This window comes from Panthera pardus, unplaced genomic scaffold (genome assembly GCF_024362965.1).
Source record: "Panthera pardus isolate Hobbes unplaced genomic scaffold, ASM2436296v1 HiC_scaffold_2, whole genome shotgun sequence".
NCBI lineage: Eukaryota > Metazoa > Chordata > Mammalia > Carnivora > Felidae > Panthera > Panthera pardus.
Window position 1 is genome coordinate 146,445,723 of NW_026526765.1, and position 17,412 is coordinate 146,463,134.

Sequence of the window (17,412 nt, forward strand, 5' to 3'; positions counted from 1 at the left end):
GGTATTAATAAGTATCCAACAATTCCTTAGTACTCCTCTCTTCAAGAGGCAGAGCCTAATTCCATTCTCCTAGAGTAAGAGCGAGACTACATAACTCACTCTAAAAGGTACCTACAGCTTCCTGCTTGCTTTTTCTCCTTCTCTTTTGATCACTCACTCTGAAAGAAGCCTAGGAAGAATAAGACAGCCAGCCCTATGAAGAGGTCCACATGGCAACGAACTGAAGCCTTATGCCAAAAGCAGAGATGACTGGAGGCCTCTTGCCAAGAGCCACCTCAGCGAGCCTCCTCGGAACGAGATGCTCCAGTTCCAGTGAAACCTTCAGATGACCAAACCCCTGACAACAGCTTCACTACTGTTCTATGAGTCACTAGGAGCCAGAACCACTCAGTTTTGCCACTCTCAGATTCTTGATTCTCAGAAGCAGTGTGAGATAATAAATGTTTCAGGTTGCTAAGTTTAGGAATGATTTGTTATGCAACAATAGGTAACTAGGACAATAAGCATGACAAAGAATGCCTGCATCTTACTAATTACCAACTGCTTCCACAGGATCACATGGAGAAACTGACAACATTAAAAACAAACCTATGAAGCCCAGGGTCTCCTGGATTACATGAAGTATTTTCAACTCTGGTGCCAATTAAGGATTGAGATTTTAGAAGAAAAATAAAAAGACAGGAAGTCAATAACTGTTCAAAGAATTACTACAACATTTTAGTTTGCTTCACACAGCTTAAAATACTAGCATAGCGCACTCTAGAAAATGTCCAGTGACACTTTTATAAAGATGCAGGACCTGGATGCATAGGATGATGACATCCAAGTAATAGTATACGCTAAAGAAATATCTAGGATGAAGGTCAAGAATAATACATTAATGTTTCATAAATATTTTAAGGCAACTTGCCTCAGAGTTCAAATTTTCCTAACTTTCAGGTAAGATGGCAAGGCATTTCTCTTTTGGAGAAAAAAAGATTGCCAGAAAACTGGAGATGAACAAATGTTCACATTTCCAAATACAAAAAGTTACTTTTCAAAATACAGACAATTTATTTTTTTAATGACTGATAAACTGGAAAAAAAAAAAAAGTAGATCAAACTAAATTTACAAAGATCTTCATTTCCTTCTTAAGAGGTCTGTTAGATTAGTACATTATGGAATTATAACCATTTGAACAACTACACCTAAATATTGACGTAAAGCCTCTTCTAGCATACATAGCACATGGTCATTGACCCAGGCCTTCTGAGCTAATAAACTGAGAAGGTTTATTAATACACTAGGTAACAATTAGAACTGGGTGGCAGGGGCGGGGGGGAGGGGGGTTGTTAACCAAAACCAATGGGCCAAATCTAATTATGAGATTTAAAAACTCAAAAAAAAATAAAAATAAAAAAAATCAGAACAACATGTAAATGATAGGGGGCATTCATTTAACAAAATCCCATGTTAAAAAAAAAAAGAGAAGAACTAGAAGTTTTAAAGGTGATATGAATCACTAAGACAATGTGGTTGGCAACGAGCTATACTAACCATAGGCTGAACTGATGTAAGTAAAGAGTAAAGATTTTTAGGCTGATTGACCTACTGTACCTGAAGCTACTCACTAAGAGACAATAAGTATTTAAAGCTATGACTAGATGAGAACCACATAAGGAGTCCGTGTAAATTGAAGCAAGGCCTAAGGACTGAGGCCTGGGCCATTGCATATTTAGAGGTCAGGAAAAGGGAAGATTCTGCGAAGGAAACCAAGAAGTTCCAGCTGGAATAGGATAGGCTGATTGAAGGAAATGTTTCAAGAAAGGAGTGATCAATAATAATAATAATAACACTGAGAAGTTTAGTTGAGGGGATAAACCACTTGACATCTAAATCATTTCCAGTACTGACTCTCTGGCCTTTCATTCTGTCTTTTGCCTAGAAGGCTTGAGAGTTCTGAAACTCACCTCCGGTTACCAATAGTCACTAGAATCAACTAACAAAATCAGACTAGGTCATTATGAAAACGTATCACATGACATAAAGCATGTGCATATGAATGAGTACTTGAGCTTATATAACTAACGGTATGTTAAAATTCTCCACTTACTAAATACAAAATCTAGAGCAAAGTTATCAATCTTTTTTTTCCTTCCTTTTTTGAAATCACAAATTTCAAAAAATCAAAGATATTCCCTTGGGAGGGAAGGAACATGTATTTATGGGTACAATATATATACAGAAATATGGGTACAATATATATACAGAAAAATACCTCTGCACTTAACTGCACATATATTCACAGACCCCCACATAGCTATTCTGAAGACAACTAGATTAAGAATCCCTGATTTAGGGGCACTTGGGTGGCTCAGTCGGTTAAGCGTCCAACTTCACCTCAGGTCATGATCTCACAGTTCATGAGTTCGAGTACCATGTCGGGCCCTACCCTGACAGCTCAGAGCCTGGAGCTTGCTTCAGATTCAGTGTCTCCCTCTCTCTCTGCCACTCCCACTCCCCCGCCCCACTCATGCTCTGTCTCTCTCTCTCTCAAAAATTAACATTAAAAAAAAAAAAAAAGAATCCCTGATTTAACACAATATTTATTCTACTATGCTAGTAAGATCTTGATTTGTCCATTTGAAATAAGTACTCCAAAAGAACAAATTATTGGTTGTGAACAACAAATGTAGTACATACATTCTGAATTAAACTACATTTCCACCATAAATAACTGTAAGAGTAAAAAAAAAAATTTTTTAAGAAGTTATACATACCGCTAACATTTTCAGTTAAAATAAGGTGAAAGACCTGAGCGAAGGCATCGACATCTTTATGTAACCATATGTCAGAAAGACAAGCATCCATTTCCTTTATTAACCATGGTTCAAGGCAATTCACATCTTTTTCTGTCTTTAAAAAACAAAACAAAAGCAGAGGTTATAAATTACCTGACAGCTTAACCTTTGCTTGCAAAGAATATGAGATGACACAATGGCCACAAGAACTACTAACCACATATAATAGCACAGGCTTTGACATAAAAGTTTCTCATCTGAACACACACACTCCACTTACAATATCGTATCTTGTTCTTACATTTATCTTTCATCTGAGAATGAGTTTGTAACCAAAGGAGCATGATTCAGTCAAAATATTACCTAAGTGTGTTTCTAGCAAAATGTTGCTAAATATACTTGTACACCAGTGGTTCTCTCTCCCAGCTGCACATCAGAGGGGCCAACACTGGTGTATTTCAACACTGATGCCAAGTTCATGAGAACCTCTGCTGGTGGAGGCAAGATTCCATAAGGGCTTTAAAATAAGTTCCTGAGGTGATGCTCATGTGCAACCAGTCTTAAGAAACACTGATTTAGGGGCGCCTGGGTGGCTCAGTCGGTTAAGCGGCTGACTTCGGCTCAGGTCGTGATCTCGCGGTCTGTGAGCTTGAGCCCCGCGTCGGGCTCTGTGCTGACAGCACAGAGCCTGGAGCCTGTTTTGGATTCTGTGTCTCCCTCTCTCTCTGACCTTCCCCTGTTCATGCTCTGTCTCTCTCTGTCTCAAAAATAAATAAATGTTAAAAAAAATTTTTTTAAAAAAAAGAAACACTGATTTAATGGTCAAAAGGCTATTCACTGAACCAAATGCACCTGCATATGTACCTTCTCATGCTCAAAACAGTTAAATTCTTTTTCCAAAAAGTGCATAGGCCCAGCAATATTTTGCATCACACTAATCACCAGTGCCTTTTAAAGAATTCTAAACCAGAATTAAAGACCAGAAGGGACCTAGGAAATCAGCTAGTTCCAGTTTTCAACCTGGATTCAAACAGTTTCAATGGAACCCAAGGTAGCAGAAGCCCCATGTAGGGATGGGAGTGGACAGTAAAGACGAGCAGGCAGGGCTTCTACAAAATATTTCATTTGTAAAACATTCTGTGGCAAAATAGAAAAAAGAAAAGCAGAAGAAAAGAATAAACTGAGGGATACAGCAGGTAACTGATTTTATAAAGTCACATAGCTGGTTGGTTGTAGAAACAACACCAGTATTGACTATGGGCTCTAATATCAAAAGTTTTTTCTCAATTTTCTCTTAACTGAACTTATCTTACATTGTTCTAATATCAAAAGTTTTTTCTCAATTTTCTCTTAACTGAATTTATCTTACATTGTTCAGCTCACAGGTTCTTAAACTTTTGAGATGATAGGGGCACCTGGGTAGCTCAGTGGGTTAAGCATCCAACTTTGCCTCAGGTCATGATCTTGCGGTTCATGGGTTCGAGCCCTGCACTGGGTTCTGTGCTGACAGCTCAGAGCTTGGAGCCTACTCTGGATTCTGTGTCTCCCTCTCTGTTTCTCCCCCACTCATGTTCTGCCTCTTTCAAAATTAATAAACATAAAAAAAATTTTAATAAAAAAAACTTTTGAGATGATAAAATATCAGGCAATGATAACATATATCCATAATATCTTTATTGTCTTCAAAAAAATCAGAGAAAATATTGAAATAATTTAAATTCATATAAAACAATAAAAAATGTTGCATTATTTGCCAAAAAAAAGTGTGTTAGAAAGTTTTTCTGAAAAATGTGTTGTAGCCTAAGATAAACTAAGAGAATTACACTGTAATAATTCAGTAACATAATCTCATAAGATGTTCTTTAAACTACACAATTTCCACTCAAAATATCAGTGTGAAATCAACAAGGTCTTACCAACTGGCTGAAGACAGCATCACCACCATCATCCAACAAATCATACTCTTCAGTCACATTCGGAACAGTTCTCTGCCTCTGAGATTCAGGCTTGAATGTATTCTCTTGAGCCGAATACCATTCTGTAAGAGTAGTTTGTTGCTTCTCTTCTAAATTAGTAACAACAACAACAACAAAAAAAAAGTACACAAATGCTTCACGTTGGGGAATATATTGTGCTTTTAAAAATTAAGTGAATCTGAAAATACTTCAAAGTTGGCTTTATTTTTTCAAAATACATTAATGAGAAACATCCAGTAATGTTTATGCTTAAATACATCATCTATTCCACGTTATTGGTGAGAAGTTTACTTCTAAGTCAGTCCAAATTTCAAGAAAACTATTTGAGCCATACTATAAATATTGCTTAAAACAATGACTAATATTCATACAGCACTTTGTAGAAAAACCATTCATTGAACTTCTATCACCATGCCAGTTGTTTGAGGTACAAGTGATCTACAATTTTTACCTTCAAAAGCTTAGAGATCTACTAGTTTTATGATCTACATATGAAATAGGAATTGCTAATTCCCACTGCTTTTATTCAAGTGGAGAATCCAAAGAACTTAAGATACTTGTCCAAGGTCACACAGACTAAACAAAGGAAGCAAAGCTTGAAGCCAAATCTCATATTGCGAATAATGAAGTTAAAAGTAAGCAAGAAGAAGGGCGCCTGGGTGGCTCAGTAGGTTAAGTGTCCGACTTCGGCTCAGGTCATGATCTCAGTTAGTGAGTTCAAGCCCCACGTCAGGCTCTGTGCTGACAGAGTGGAGCCTGGAGCCCGCTTCAGATTCTGTGTCTCCCTCTCTCTCTCTGCCCCTCCCCTGCTCATGCTCTCTCTCTCTCAAAAATAAACATTTAAAAAAATCGGAAAAAAAAAGCAACCAAGAAGAACCTCACCCTAACTCCAAAGCTGAGATATACTGTAAGTCGTGATTAAGAGATGTATTAATGGGCAAATAACGCTAAGTTGTAAGCACAGACGCAATTCATAATGAAATCAAGATTTGAAAACTTGGCATTTGTATCACAGATGAACCTGTTACTACTCACATGCCACTCCCTTCAATGCCTCCTGCCTACTCCCCATCCGGGTCCTGTGCAATGTGCTGTGGCGGGTCGCATTCTTACCGTATGTGGCATGTCAAACACTCGGCAGCACATAGTCTTCGGCCTCCTTAAAACAGTGGCTGCATCTCTGGATACAGACACACTCACCCTCCTCCACCCCCAGCATCCACTTTCAATTCCTCTCTATAGATGATAATTTATGGACATAAACCACCACGTAGCAGGTACACTTGGGACCAAACTCTAATATGATTTTATACAATTACGTGCAAGGGAAAAATACTTTCAAGTGTCCTTGTACCTCCACAAGATAAGACCAAAAAGTTAGTACTAGTAGTACTTTTGTTTTAAATTTGTTTGATAAAAAGCTTACCTCGTTGTTTTTCCTTTTTGTATTTTAACATTTCTTTGTTTGTGTATCCAGTAGTTCTTAAGATGTCTTCCAGAAACATTTCTTTTACTTCAAAAGGTCTTCCCTGTACTAAATAATAGGAATACTTTAAAGACTCAGTTTGCATCACAGAGACGATGCACATAAAAACATGAGAATCCTGAGTTAATGAACTGGAGTATAAAAATCCAAAAGCAATTCCAAAGGTCAAGTGATCCCCATGATATTGTCATGTCATTATATTTAAATATAATTCTGATTTTCATTTTACAGAACTGCTCATTTGCTTGTCTTTTCTAGGGTTTACTATCTACTTATCCTGTGTCTGTCATCATGGCAGACCCCAGGAATACAAATCATAAGCAGAAACACAGCTGCCTCCTACTCTCTTGAAGCTTACACGCTAGAAAGGGAGACAGACATTAATCCAATAATCCAGAATATAAATGTGAAAACAGAGTTGTAATAAATCCTCTCAGAGAAAAGCACAGGATACCATCACATAATAGGGGATTTGAATGAGTCAAGAAAATCATCCTCTCAGAGAAGATGAGGACCAAGAGAAGGGGTAAATGAAATACTAACCTGTATGCAGAAGAAATATACAATGAAGAAAACAAAAGCACATGCAAAGATCCTATGATGGGAAAGAGTATGATGTCTTCAAGAAACTAATTGGCGAAGCTAACTGGAACATGGCGGGAGATGGGGAGTAAAGAGGGGTTGTAGTTTGAGATGAGGCAGGAGAAACAGGTGAGCCTTATTAAGGATTTAGGTCTTCATCCTGAGGTAATGGTTATCCAAAGTTTAAGCTCAGCAGAGTGCTCAACATCCTCAGAATTCCAGGTCAGAAAAGACCACTCTGGCTGCAGTAGATAACACGGATTTAGAAGAGAGCAGAGGAGAAGCACCTGGATGGCTCAGTTGGTTAAGCATCGGACTTTGGCTCAGGTCATGATCTCATGGTTCGTGGGTTCAAGCCCCACATCAGGCTCTGTGCTGGCAGCTCAGAGCCCGGAGCCTGCTTTGGATTCTGTGTCTTCCTCTCTCTCTGCCCCTCCCCTGCTTATGTTCTCTCTCTCTGTCTCTATCTCTCTCTCTCTCTCTCTCTCTCAAAAATAAACAAATATTAAGGGGCACCTGGGTGGCTCAGTCAGTTGAGCGTCTGACTTTGGCTCAGGTCATGATCTCACAGCTCATGAATTCGAGCCCCACGTCAGGCTCTGCTGACAGCTCGGAGCCTGGAGCCTGCTTCAGATTCTGTGTCTCCCTCTCTCTCTGCCCCTAACCCACTCACATTCTGTCTCTGTCCCTCTCAAAAATAAATAAACATTAAAAATTTTTTTAAGTAAAATAAATAAAAGAGAGCAGAGGAATGGGGGTGCCTGGTTGGCTCAGTTGGTTAGGCATCCAACTCTTGATTTTGGCTCAGGTCAATTATGACATCAAGCCCCGCATCTACGCTGACAGCATGGAGTGTGCTTGGTATTCTCTCTCTTCTCTCTCTGCCTTTCTCCCACTCTTTCCTGTGTGCATGCGTGCACTCTCTAGATAGATAGATAGATAGATAGATAGATAGACAGATAGATAGATAAGAGAGCAGAGGGGATGGAATAGACCAGGTTATCATCTGATAATTCAAGTAAAAGAGAACAATATTTGAATAAAACTGGTGATGATAAAAATGGACAAGAGACAGACTCCAGAGATAGGAAGCAAAATACACAAAACTCAGCATTAAATTGGATATGAAGGAATGATATGAAGGGTCAACCATGTTTCTTAGATGTCTGGCGCACAAAACCGGATAGATGATGAGGTCAATCTCAAAGGTAACAAGCAAAGCTAAAAGCAACAGACTGGCTGGTGGGAGCTGGGGTTTGGTTTTAGACATGTCAAATGTGAGGTGACAAAACGAGCTTTCAACTAGCAGATGTATAAGTTTTGTAAGAAAGACTGGTTTGTGATGTAGGTGATTAGCTTGATGGTATGATTAACTAAAACGGACAACACAGATTTTTTTTTTAATTTTTTTTTTAACATTTATTTATTTTTGAGACAGGGAGAGACAGCATGAACGGGGGAGGGTCAGAGAGAGAGGGAGACACAGAATCTGAAACAGGCTCCAGGCTCTGAGCTGTCAGCACAGAGCCTGACGCGGGGCTCGAACTCACGGACCGCGAGATCATGACCTGAGCCGAAGTCGGATGCTTAACCAACTGAGCCACCCAAGCGCTCCAACACAGATTTTTGTAGAAGAGATTAAATATTTAGGTTGGGACATATTAGAAATGAGCTGCTTATAAGACATCAAAGCCCAAAGCTCTGGAGAACAGTTTGAATTAGAAACAAAGATTCAGGGAGCCCCCGGCTGGCTCAGTTGGTAGAGCATGGGACTCTTGATCTCAGGGGGTCATGAGTTCAAGCCCCACTCTGGGCATAAAGCTTACTTAAAGAAAATGTTCAAAATAAACAAAAAATAAACAGAAACAAAGATTCAGGGTCCATGAGTATAAAAAGAAAGTAGAAGCCACAGGCATGAATGAGAGCTTCCAGGGAAACTACCTGCGCATCTCTAGTACCTAGTAGAGTACAGCACAGACCAGGAAAGAAGAGGAAAACAAAGGAAGGAAGAAGGAAGGGAAGATGAATGAGAAAGAAGGAAAAAAAAAAAAAAGGATCAAGGGAATAATCCCAAAGAATACCAATATATAAGCACCATGCAAAAGAGAAGCCCACCAAGGAGACCATGAGGGTACAAGTGCTAATGCAGAATTAGGAGACAGTGTTGTCAAATAAATTCTGGGATGTGAGCATTTCACACACAAAAAAGAGGGGCCAACCATGAGAAATATGGAAAATTTAAGTAAGATTTTTGTGTAAAATTTAAATAGTAGGCTTGGCAATTATATCAGTATCAAAACAATACTGGTAACAATACATGAGTGAACAGCCCCATACACTACAGAAATATAAATCATTTCAGCTCTTTGAAAAAGTAAAATGGCAAAAGCTGTCAAAATTAAAAACAGATACACTCTTTTACTCAACAATTGTACTTTCAGGAATCTATCCCTAGAAATAAGAGCACCAGTATATAAGGATATACATACAGGATGTTTATTATAACACTGTTTATGGAGGGGGGATGAGCAGAGTCTAGAACCAATCTGAGTGTTCAAAAATAAATGGTTAAATAAATCATGATACATTCATATTATGAAATATTAAAATAGCTGCTTAGGGGCTCCTGGGTGGTTCAGTCGGTTAAGCGTCTGACTCTTGGTTTCAGCTCAAGTCATGACCTCACGGTTTGTAAGTTCGAGCCCTGCATCATGCTCTGTGCTGACAGCACGGAGCCTGCTGGGGATCCTCTGTCTCCCTCAACCCCTACACCTCCCCTGCTCACTCGCTCTCTCAAAATAAATAAACGTTTTTTTTAAATAAAAAAATCATATTAAAAAAAAAGTACACAGGAAGTAAACACAGGAGTGTAGACTGCTCTTTTCAAGGAGTCTAGCAATAAAGGGGAAGCTGTAGGACAGAATTTAAGGAGGATACAGGACCACAATAAAGCACATTTCCTTTTAAGAATGAAAAACTGTCTCACAACACAATATCAACGAGTATAGGTGGAAAAGGAGAGGATGGAAATATATATAGATGAATGATTAGGAGGCAGGTCTCAGAGAAAACAGAAATGGATGCACTCTACTTCAGAACATTCCCCAATTCCTATTACAATAAATATAATCATGCCAAAAGTATACTTTCATTAAAATCCTAGAAGAAATCTGACAATTTAACTTACTATAGATCACTGGACAACTTCCAAAATATCTTATAAAAAGATTTACATCCAAGGCGGCACTAGAAAGAATAAGTTTCAAAGTTGGGTGCTTTTGCAACAGATCTCTTAACTTTGTAAGTAAAAAATCACTAAATCGATCCCTTTCATGTACTTCGTCCTGCAGTAAACAAAAAATAAAACCATGGAATAGTTAAAACATTATGGATGACTAAGCCTTTAAAATTATGGGGCTGCTGGGTTTTATAGTAATTCAAATTAAATGTGAACAAGGCCAATTGGTACTCGTGAAAGTGTTGTATTATGGACAATTCAGAAATAATCAGACATTAACAACCAACTGAAACAAAGCACTGCCTCTTAACATAATATAAAAGACATACAAACTACAACAAATTCAGAATTAGTGGAGTCTAATTTAACATACTTTTGATAAATATACAATCTATTTAAACATGCTTCAATTAGCATCAGGGTACAGGTGCACCCTTTGGTTTGAATGAACAAAACTAATAAGTTTTCTAAAGCTGCTTATTGCAAGCTTCTAAAACTTAATCTAATTGTTTTCTGACACAAACTGGATAAAAGCTTACAACTTTTTAATAAGGTGGTAATTCATCTACTTCATCAACAGCTACTTAATTTAGCAGCTTAACTATGAAGTTAAAGGACTATAAAGCGAGGACTGGGAAATACATATTAGCCAAAGGTGGAATCAGATGACTAAGCAGAGAGAGAAAAAAAAGAAAATTTTCACCCCATTCTGAGGAACGCTAAGTAGCTGTATCATTTTCACATATAAAAAGCACTTTTTGAAAATCTACCTATACATTTAATTTGCCCTCATAAAACCTAATGGTAAGAATTCTTTACTTAATACAAGTAAAATTTATTTCTAATAATTACAGGCAATAAAAAGTAACTTCATTATAATACCTGTTCAAAAAAAAACTGGCTTTCACCCCTATTCTATTCTAAAAATATAATTAATTACATATTCAAATTCTTAAGCAATCTGAGCTGTATACGGCAAAACTCAGCAATATTCTTACCACAATAACATGTGTCACAGTCGACAATGTACTATCTCCCGCCATCAATGTACGAAGCAATACCCCATTAGTGCAAAATGTCAGAAGTGTCTTTGGAGAAACCCTTTTTAAAAAAAAAAACAAAAATAAAGCACACAATTACAACTCATAAATGTAATTAAAACATGGTTACATTAAATGCTAATCTCATATGTAAGTTTTATAAATGTTAAAGTTACTAATATAGCATAGCAGTTTGTATGCTTTATTAGCCAAGTTATTGAAATATGTATTTTATACCTGACAAACTCACAAAATTTTTATTACTAACAGCCTTTTATTAATTATTTTAAGAAACCATTAAATAGATTTTTTTTTTAAAAAAACCTTAAGGAGGCAAAATAACTTGTATTCGATCATAAATCCCCCTATGAAATGGGATTTTTATCCATGGCCCAAACTCTTTCTTCAACTATGTATTCAAAACCTTATGAAGTTCAGACATGACCTCAACATCCTATCAAAGACTTACTTGGAGCAAAATGATCATCTAACTTTTCGACTAACATAGTCCCTATTTAATGACATATAAACATTAATCTTTTCTAAGAATGCTAGGCTACAGGAGAACCATGGTTACCTGCTTTCTAATCGGATCTGATATCCAATCGTTTGACCAATCCTTTCTCTTCTCTCTGCAGCAACTCTTTCAGCCACAGCAATAGCTGCTAACCTTCTTGGCTGGGTACAAAATATACGGCAGGGGATACCATTTTTAAAGCAATCATCTAAAAGGAACTGAGGAATCTGAAATGAAAGTTTTAAAGTACTATAAAATGACATGACTATATACCCAGAAAGTCCAAGTCAATCACAACTGAAAAACTACTAGAATTAGAAAAGTTTGGTAATGTGTCCAAATAATCATAAAATCAACAACTTTTATGTAACTCTTAACAATCAGCTAGAAAATGTAATTTTCAAAGATCTGATTCACAAGAGAAACTAAAATGAAAATACTAAAAACAAATTCATACAGGGGCACTCAGTTGGTTAAGCATCTGACTCTTGGTTTCAGTTCAGGTCATGATCTCACAGTACCTGGGATCGAGCCCCACCTCAGGCTCTTGTGCTGACAGCAAGGCGCCTGCTTGGGATTCTATCTCTATCTCTGCCTCTCCCCTGCTCACTCTCTCAAATAAATAAATAAACTTTAAAAAAAATTTTGTAAAAAAACCAAATTCACAGAGAAATAAGGCTTGCACAAAAACAAATTCCACAAATATAAAATACAACTAAAAAACACTAACTGAATAAATAGGACACAATCTTGAATAGAAATAATCAATACTTCAAAAATGTCAATTCTATCCAAATTATTCTATAAAGTCAATGAAACAACAATCAAAATTCCACTGGAATTTTTTTAAATAGTGAAAAGCATAAAGAAAACAAAAATAGCCTAATACTGGGATGTACATGTCAGAAGGACTTAAAAAGTAAGTCTTTCTTACCGTACCACTACCAGTATTCTCCAAAAAAGTAACTACTATTGGGGCGCCTGGGTGGTTCAGTCAGTTAAGCATCTGACTTTGGCTCCGGTCATGATCTCACATTTCGTAAGTTCAAGTCCCGCATCAGGCTCTGTACTGACAACTCAGAGCCTGAAGCCTACTTCAGATTCTGTGTCTCCCTCTCTCTCTGCCCCTTCCCCACTCACGTTCTCTCTCTCCCTCCCTCTCTCTCTTTCAAAAATAACTATTTTTAAAAAATAACTACTACTTCTTATGAACTGTTTCAGGGAAAAAGTGTTTACACAATTTAGAATATTTGTGTATATTAACAGGCTTTTATTCACACAAAGCGATTACCGTACTTAATGTTTATAAAATTTGCAGATTTCACTTAATACTCAGATCTACCTAATCCATTCTAATAGCTGAATATTCCATCCTAGGGATGTGCTATAATTTAACAAATATCATGTTAAATAATTTCTAGTTTTTTTAAGTTACTGATATTACTGCTTGCTATTATAAAAACTGCTGCAGTGAATATCTATCTTCACAAACTTTTATAAAGATATATATGCAGGGGCACCTAGATGGCTCAGTCGGTTAAGCGTCCAACTTTGGCTAAGGTCATAATCTCATGATTTGTGGCTCAAGCTCCACACTGGGCTCTGTGCTGACAGTTCAGAGCCTGGAGCCTGCTTTGGATTCTGTGTCTGTCTGTCTGTCTCTCTCTCTCTATCTCTCTGCCCCTCCCCTGCTTGTGATCTCTCTCTCTCTCAAAAATGAATATTAAAAAAAAAAGGTGTGTGTGTGTGCACACACACACACACACACACAGGTCAGATGAAAGAGCATGTAAATGTTTTAAGGTGGGTTTTGTTTGTTTGTTTGTTTTAGAGAGAGCAGGGGAGAGGGGAAGAGGGAGAGAGAGAGAGAGACCCAAGCTGACTCCATGCTCAGCACAGAGCCCAACACAGGGCTAGATCCCATGACCCCAGGATTATTACCTGAGCTGAAATCAAGAGTCAGATACTAAACCAACTGAGCCACCCAGCCACCCCAAGAGTATGTAAATTTAAATTGGAGAGAAGTATTATCAAATCGCCCTCCAAAACAATTTATACCCTGCCCATAAAGCAGAAGATGCTGCTTTCCCAACACCTATGCAAATATGTATCGTTAATGTTTTAGTTTCTGCCCCTCTGATAGTTGAAAAATATAATCATTGTTTTGATTTCATTTAACTGTAAGTGAGAGAGAGAGAATCATTTCATGCATGTTTCAGCCTCTAGGATTTTTTTAAACTTGACTAGTTTATACAGAAGCATAAATGAACACAAATAGGAAATATTTAAGGAAATAATTTTCTCTTAGGAAATATTTAAGAAGAGAAGATAATAAACTGGAATATTATGCTACATACTGTAAAACGACAAAAAGCAAAAAAGAGGGATCCTGGTGCAAAAATAATTAAAGACAGATAACAAAAATTCCAGAAATAGACCCAAGTACTATAGAAACTTCGTTTGATCAAAAGTGCTACCTTAAGTGAGGGGGGAAAAGATAATTAAATAAAAATTATATCGGAACAACTAGATATTAACATGAACAAAACAGTAAGATGGATTCCTACCTGACATGATATTATAAATTCCAGATGGATTTTTAAAACTATAAATACAAAAATACTAGAATAAAGTATTTATAGGAAAATGTTTTTTAATCTTGGGATAGGAAATGCCTTTCTCAGCATGGCTCAAAGCCCTAAAAAAAACATTGACAGATGTGACTAAATAAATAATTAGTAAAGCTAATACACAAGATACCATAAAGTAAAGCTACAGAGCAAACAAAAAACTGAGAGAAATCATTTTTAGGATATCTAACAGATAACAGGCATGTAGGCATAATATTTAAAACACCACTAAATACTTTTCTGGTTATAAACACGGTCTTCTCTACCTCAGCTGAAAACCCAGACTCAGGAGGCCTCAATCCCTGCCTCCCTATTCCCAGAAAAGCCAAAGCTAACTATGTAGGAGGCTTTTTCAGAGGAGAAGACGACTTTGTCTTCCCAGAAGATAAACCCTCTACTTTCCTTTATGAGGCAGATAGCAACCCCAAACCACAGACAGGTTGGGACCTGCGCAGGCCTCAATGTCTACAGTCAACTTTATATTAACGTTTGGTATTATTAATATTGCTGTTAGTTTAACTCCTATGCACAAAACACTGACAGGCACTTTATAGACCTCTCTAAAAGTCATGGTGAACGGGAGCAAGTATTAGCTCCATTTTACAAATGAGGGCTCCCGCTCACAGAGGTTAACAAGACTAGCCCAGTCCATATTCCTTTCATGAGGCCAAACTACATCCCCGCTTCTATTTAAATGGAGGCCCAAGGTGCTAGTTTAAAAATATTTTAAAACATTTCCTTTCTACCAATTCTCAAAACATACTCCCAGTAACAATTTATTTTTGAAATAAACATTAAAGTACCCAAAAGGGGTTGTTTTTGTTAAAATACATGTAGTATAAATTTGTTATAAAACTGCCATGTGGAAAAAAATATTTTTTCTTCCATAAACAACAAAGAAGAAACCAACCTGTGTAGTCTTTCCAGACCCAGTTTCTCCTACGATCAAAACTACTTTATTTTCTTTAATTATTTTAACAATTTCTTCTTGTTTCTCAAACACTGGCAGAGACTGCCTGAAAGAATCAAATTCAGATTCTCCTCTTTTCACTGGAATCTGAGGTATGCCATTGTTGAGTCGCCCACTCGTTTTGCTCATTTCCCGGTTTTCTTTGAAAATGAACAAAAAACAAAAACATTTATGATCAACATTTTTTAAAAAACATTACACACAAAGATAAGTAATTTCTCTCTTCAGTCTGTATAAAGTTAGCAAGCAATAGCTTAGTGTTGTACTCTATGCTTAATATTCTTTAAAAAATAAGTTATAAATTTCAGTAGTAATTAGAACGCAAATTTCTAAAAGTATTTCTCATGCATAACATTTACAAACAAAAATCAATCACTCCATACCCATTAAAAATAAAACGTGATTCTGATATCCTAAAACCGTTTTCAGGCTTGCTTCTATCAATAATTACACACAAAAAATTAAAATTTTGTAAGTAGGTAACAATGTGCATTATTTATAAAGTCTGTTATGTACAATATGAAAACACGTTATGAAAAGAAAAATATTCTCTGTGTTTAAAGCTAACTATGTAAGATTTATGTGAACAGATAGAATGATATGTGTAAACATAAAGTCCTAATGCTTAACAAATTTCCTAATTGAGAATTTTTGCCAACAGCTACATTTAATTAATAAGACAAGAATAATAAAGCATAATGTTTTATATTCTTCACATAATTCAAAACATTTTTGTGTGCATGTATTTAAAACTTAATTCCCTCGCTATCTAAGACCATGTGTTTGCTACACTCTGCAAACCTACTCCAACAGACGATGGAAATTATGAAATCTGTTGCTTTAGGTTATTAATGGTTTTCTCACTAGGAAGTTATTTTTCCAAATAATAAAATTACAGCTTCATTCTATAACCTAAATGTATCATTTATCTAGCTTTCAGCAAGTTAGTGTAATGAAGACTCTGTCCTCTTACCAGAAGCTAAAGCCCCAGTTCAAAATCGCACTCATTAGCGTGCCTCGGCAACGTTAATACAGCAAAGTCCAGACCTTGGAGCCAAATCCCAGCTCTGCAGTTTATGGGCTGGTTGAGTAGCCTTGAACAAATTATTTTACTGCTCTGCACCCCAGTCTACTCACCCTTGAAATAGAGGAAATTCTTACCTTGGGAGGGTTGCTATGAGGCCCTCTATAAAGAGTTTAGTATCCTGCCTAGCACAGAATAAGTGCTCCAAAAATGATAGCTATTACTGTGACACTTAAAGATTTGTCTAACTTCATGACATGCCTTGACACTGCATTTCATTCCCAAATTTTCACAGTTCTTCATCATTTCTAACAGACTATTCAAACTGAGAAATCTTACTGCATCTTAGTGTTTTTTTTAATTAATTTAAAATGGAAAAAGAACAGTCATCAATTAATAGGATAAACAAGGAAGCTCCCCCAGAAAATACATACCAGCTTCAACTGCAAACACATTTCCTCTTTCTGTTTTAGGCAGAAGTTCAGTACGCTCTTTATTGGTGACAGGAAATCTTTGAATTAGGCTCCTAACAGCATGTTTTGTATTATGAGTCAAATTACAGGTCATCATTGCATGAGCTGTTTCTGATCCATCTTTCTTCTTCACAGTTAGGTATCTATCTGCTCCCTTTCTGAATATTAATAAAAATCATTTATTTACTATATATAGTCAATTGGTTCACATATGATGTATGCCTACTTAGGCAACACGTCTTAAGCAAAACATTGGAATAAATCAAAATGCTTTGTGAGAAGATGCTGAAAATCCCCAAAAATTCAATAAGGAGGGGTTTGGTGCTGAAGTGGCCAAAAGACCATTTTCAATTAAAGTTTCAAAATGCTACCAATACAGTTTTAAACTGCAAAAATGGCTTACTTACCCACAAATGTTAAAGTCTAGTCTTAGCAGACTTCATGGTGGATGAAACATCACCAGTTAATATATGCTGGAAGCATACAGAGGGAGAAAACCAATCTGTTGAACAACAGAATCTAAAAATGATCATTAAAAAGTTATGGTTCACTGTCCAGACTAATATATCCCACTGAACGTTTCCATAGTATGCTGGTAATGTCACATCCCATGAAAACCTGTTAAAAGAACCAAGCTTAGTGGTTGGACCAAAAAAGCATAAATCAACATTACTGATAAGTATTTTTATATGCAT

General features: G+C 36.7%; 1 protein-coding gene across 3 annotated transcripts in view; it reads right to left on the reverse strand.

Moving 5' to 3' along the window:
• The window catches only part of YTHDC2 (YTH N6-methyladenosine RNA binding protein C2), a 69,150-nt gene that overhangs the window by 43,105 nt on the left and 8,633 nt on the right, over nucleotides 1-17,412 (reverse strand). For 2 of the 3 annotated variants that reach the window (XM_019469624.2, XM_019469625.2), the window contains exons 3-10: nucleotides 16,679-16,875; nucleotides 15,161-15,360; nucleotides 11,681-11,847; nucleotides 11,062-11,164; nucleotides 10,013-10,169; nucleotides 6,184-6,291; nucleotides 4,698-4,846; nucleotides 2,761-2,896 (exon numbers count right to left, since the gene is read on the reverse strand). In XM_019469624.2, the coding sequence (XP_019325169.2) occupies nucleotides 2,761-2,896; nucleotides 4,698-4,846; nucleotides 6,184-6,291; nucleotides 10,013-10,169; nucleotides 11,062-11,164; nucleotides 11,681-11,847; nucleotides 15,161-15,360; nucleotides 16,679-16,875 (1,217 nt within the window). The remainder of the gene's footprint in view (nucleotides 1-2,760; nucleotides 2,897-4,697; nucleotides 4,847-6,183; nucleotides 6,292-10,012; nucleotides 10,170-11,061; nucleotides 11,165-11,680; nucleotides 11,848-15,160; nucleotides 15,361-16,678; nucleotides 16,876-17,412) is intronic. The other variant, XM_019469626.2, reaches the window with a different exon arrangement.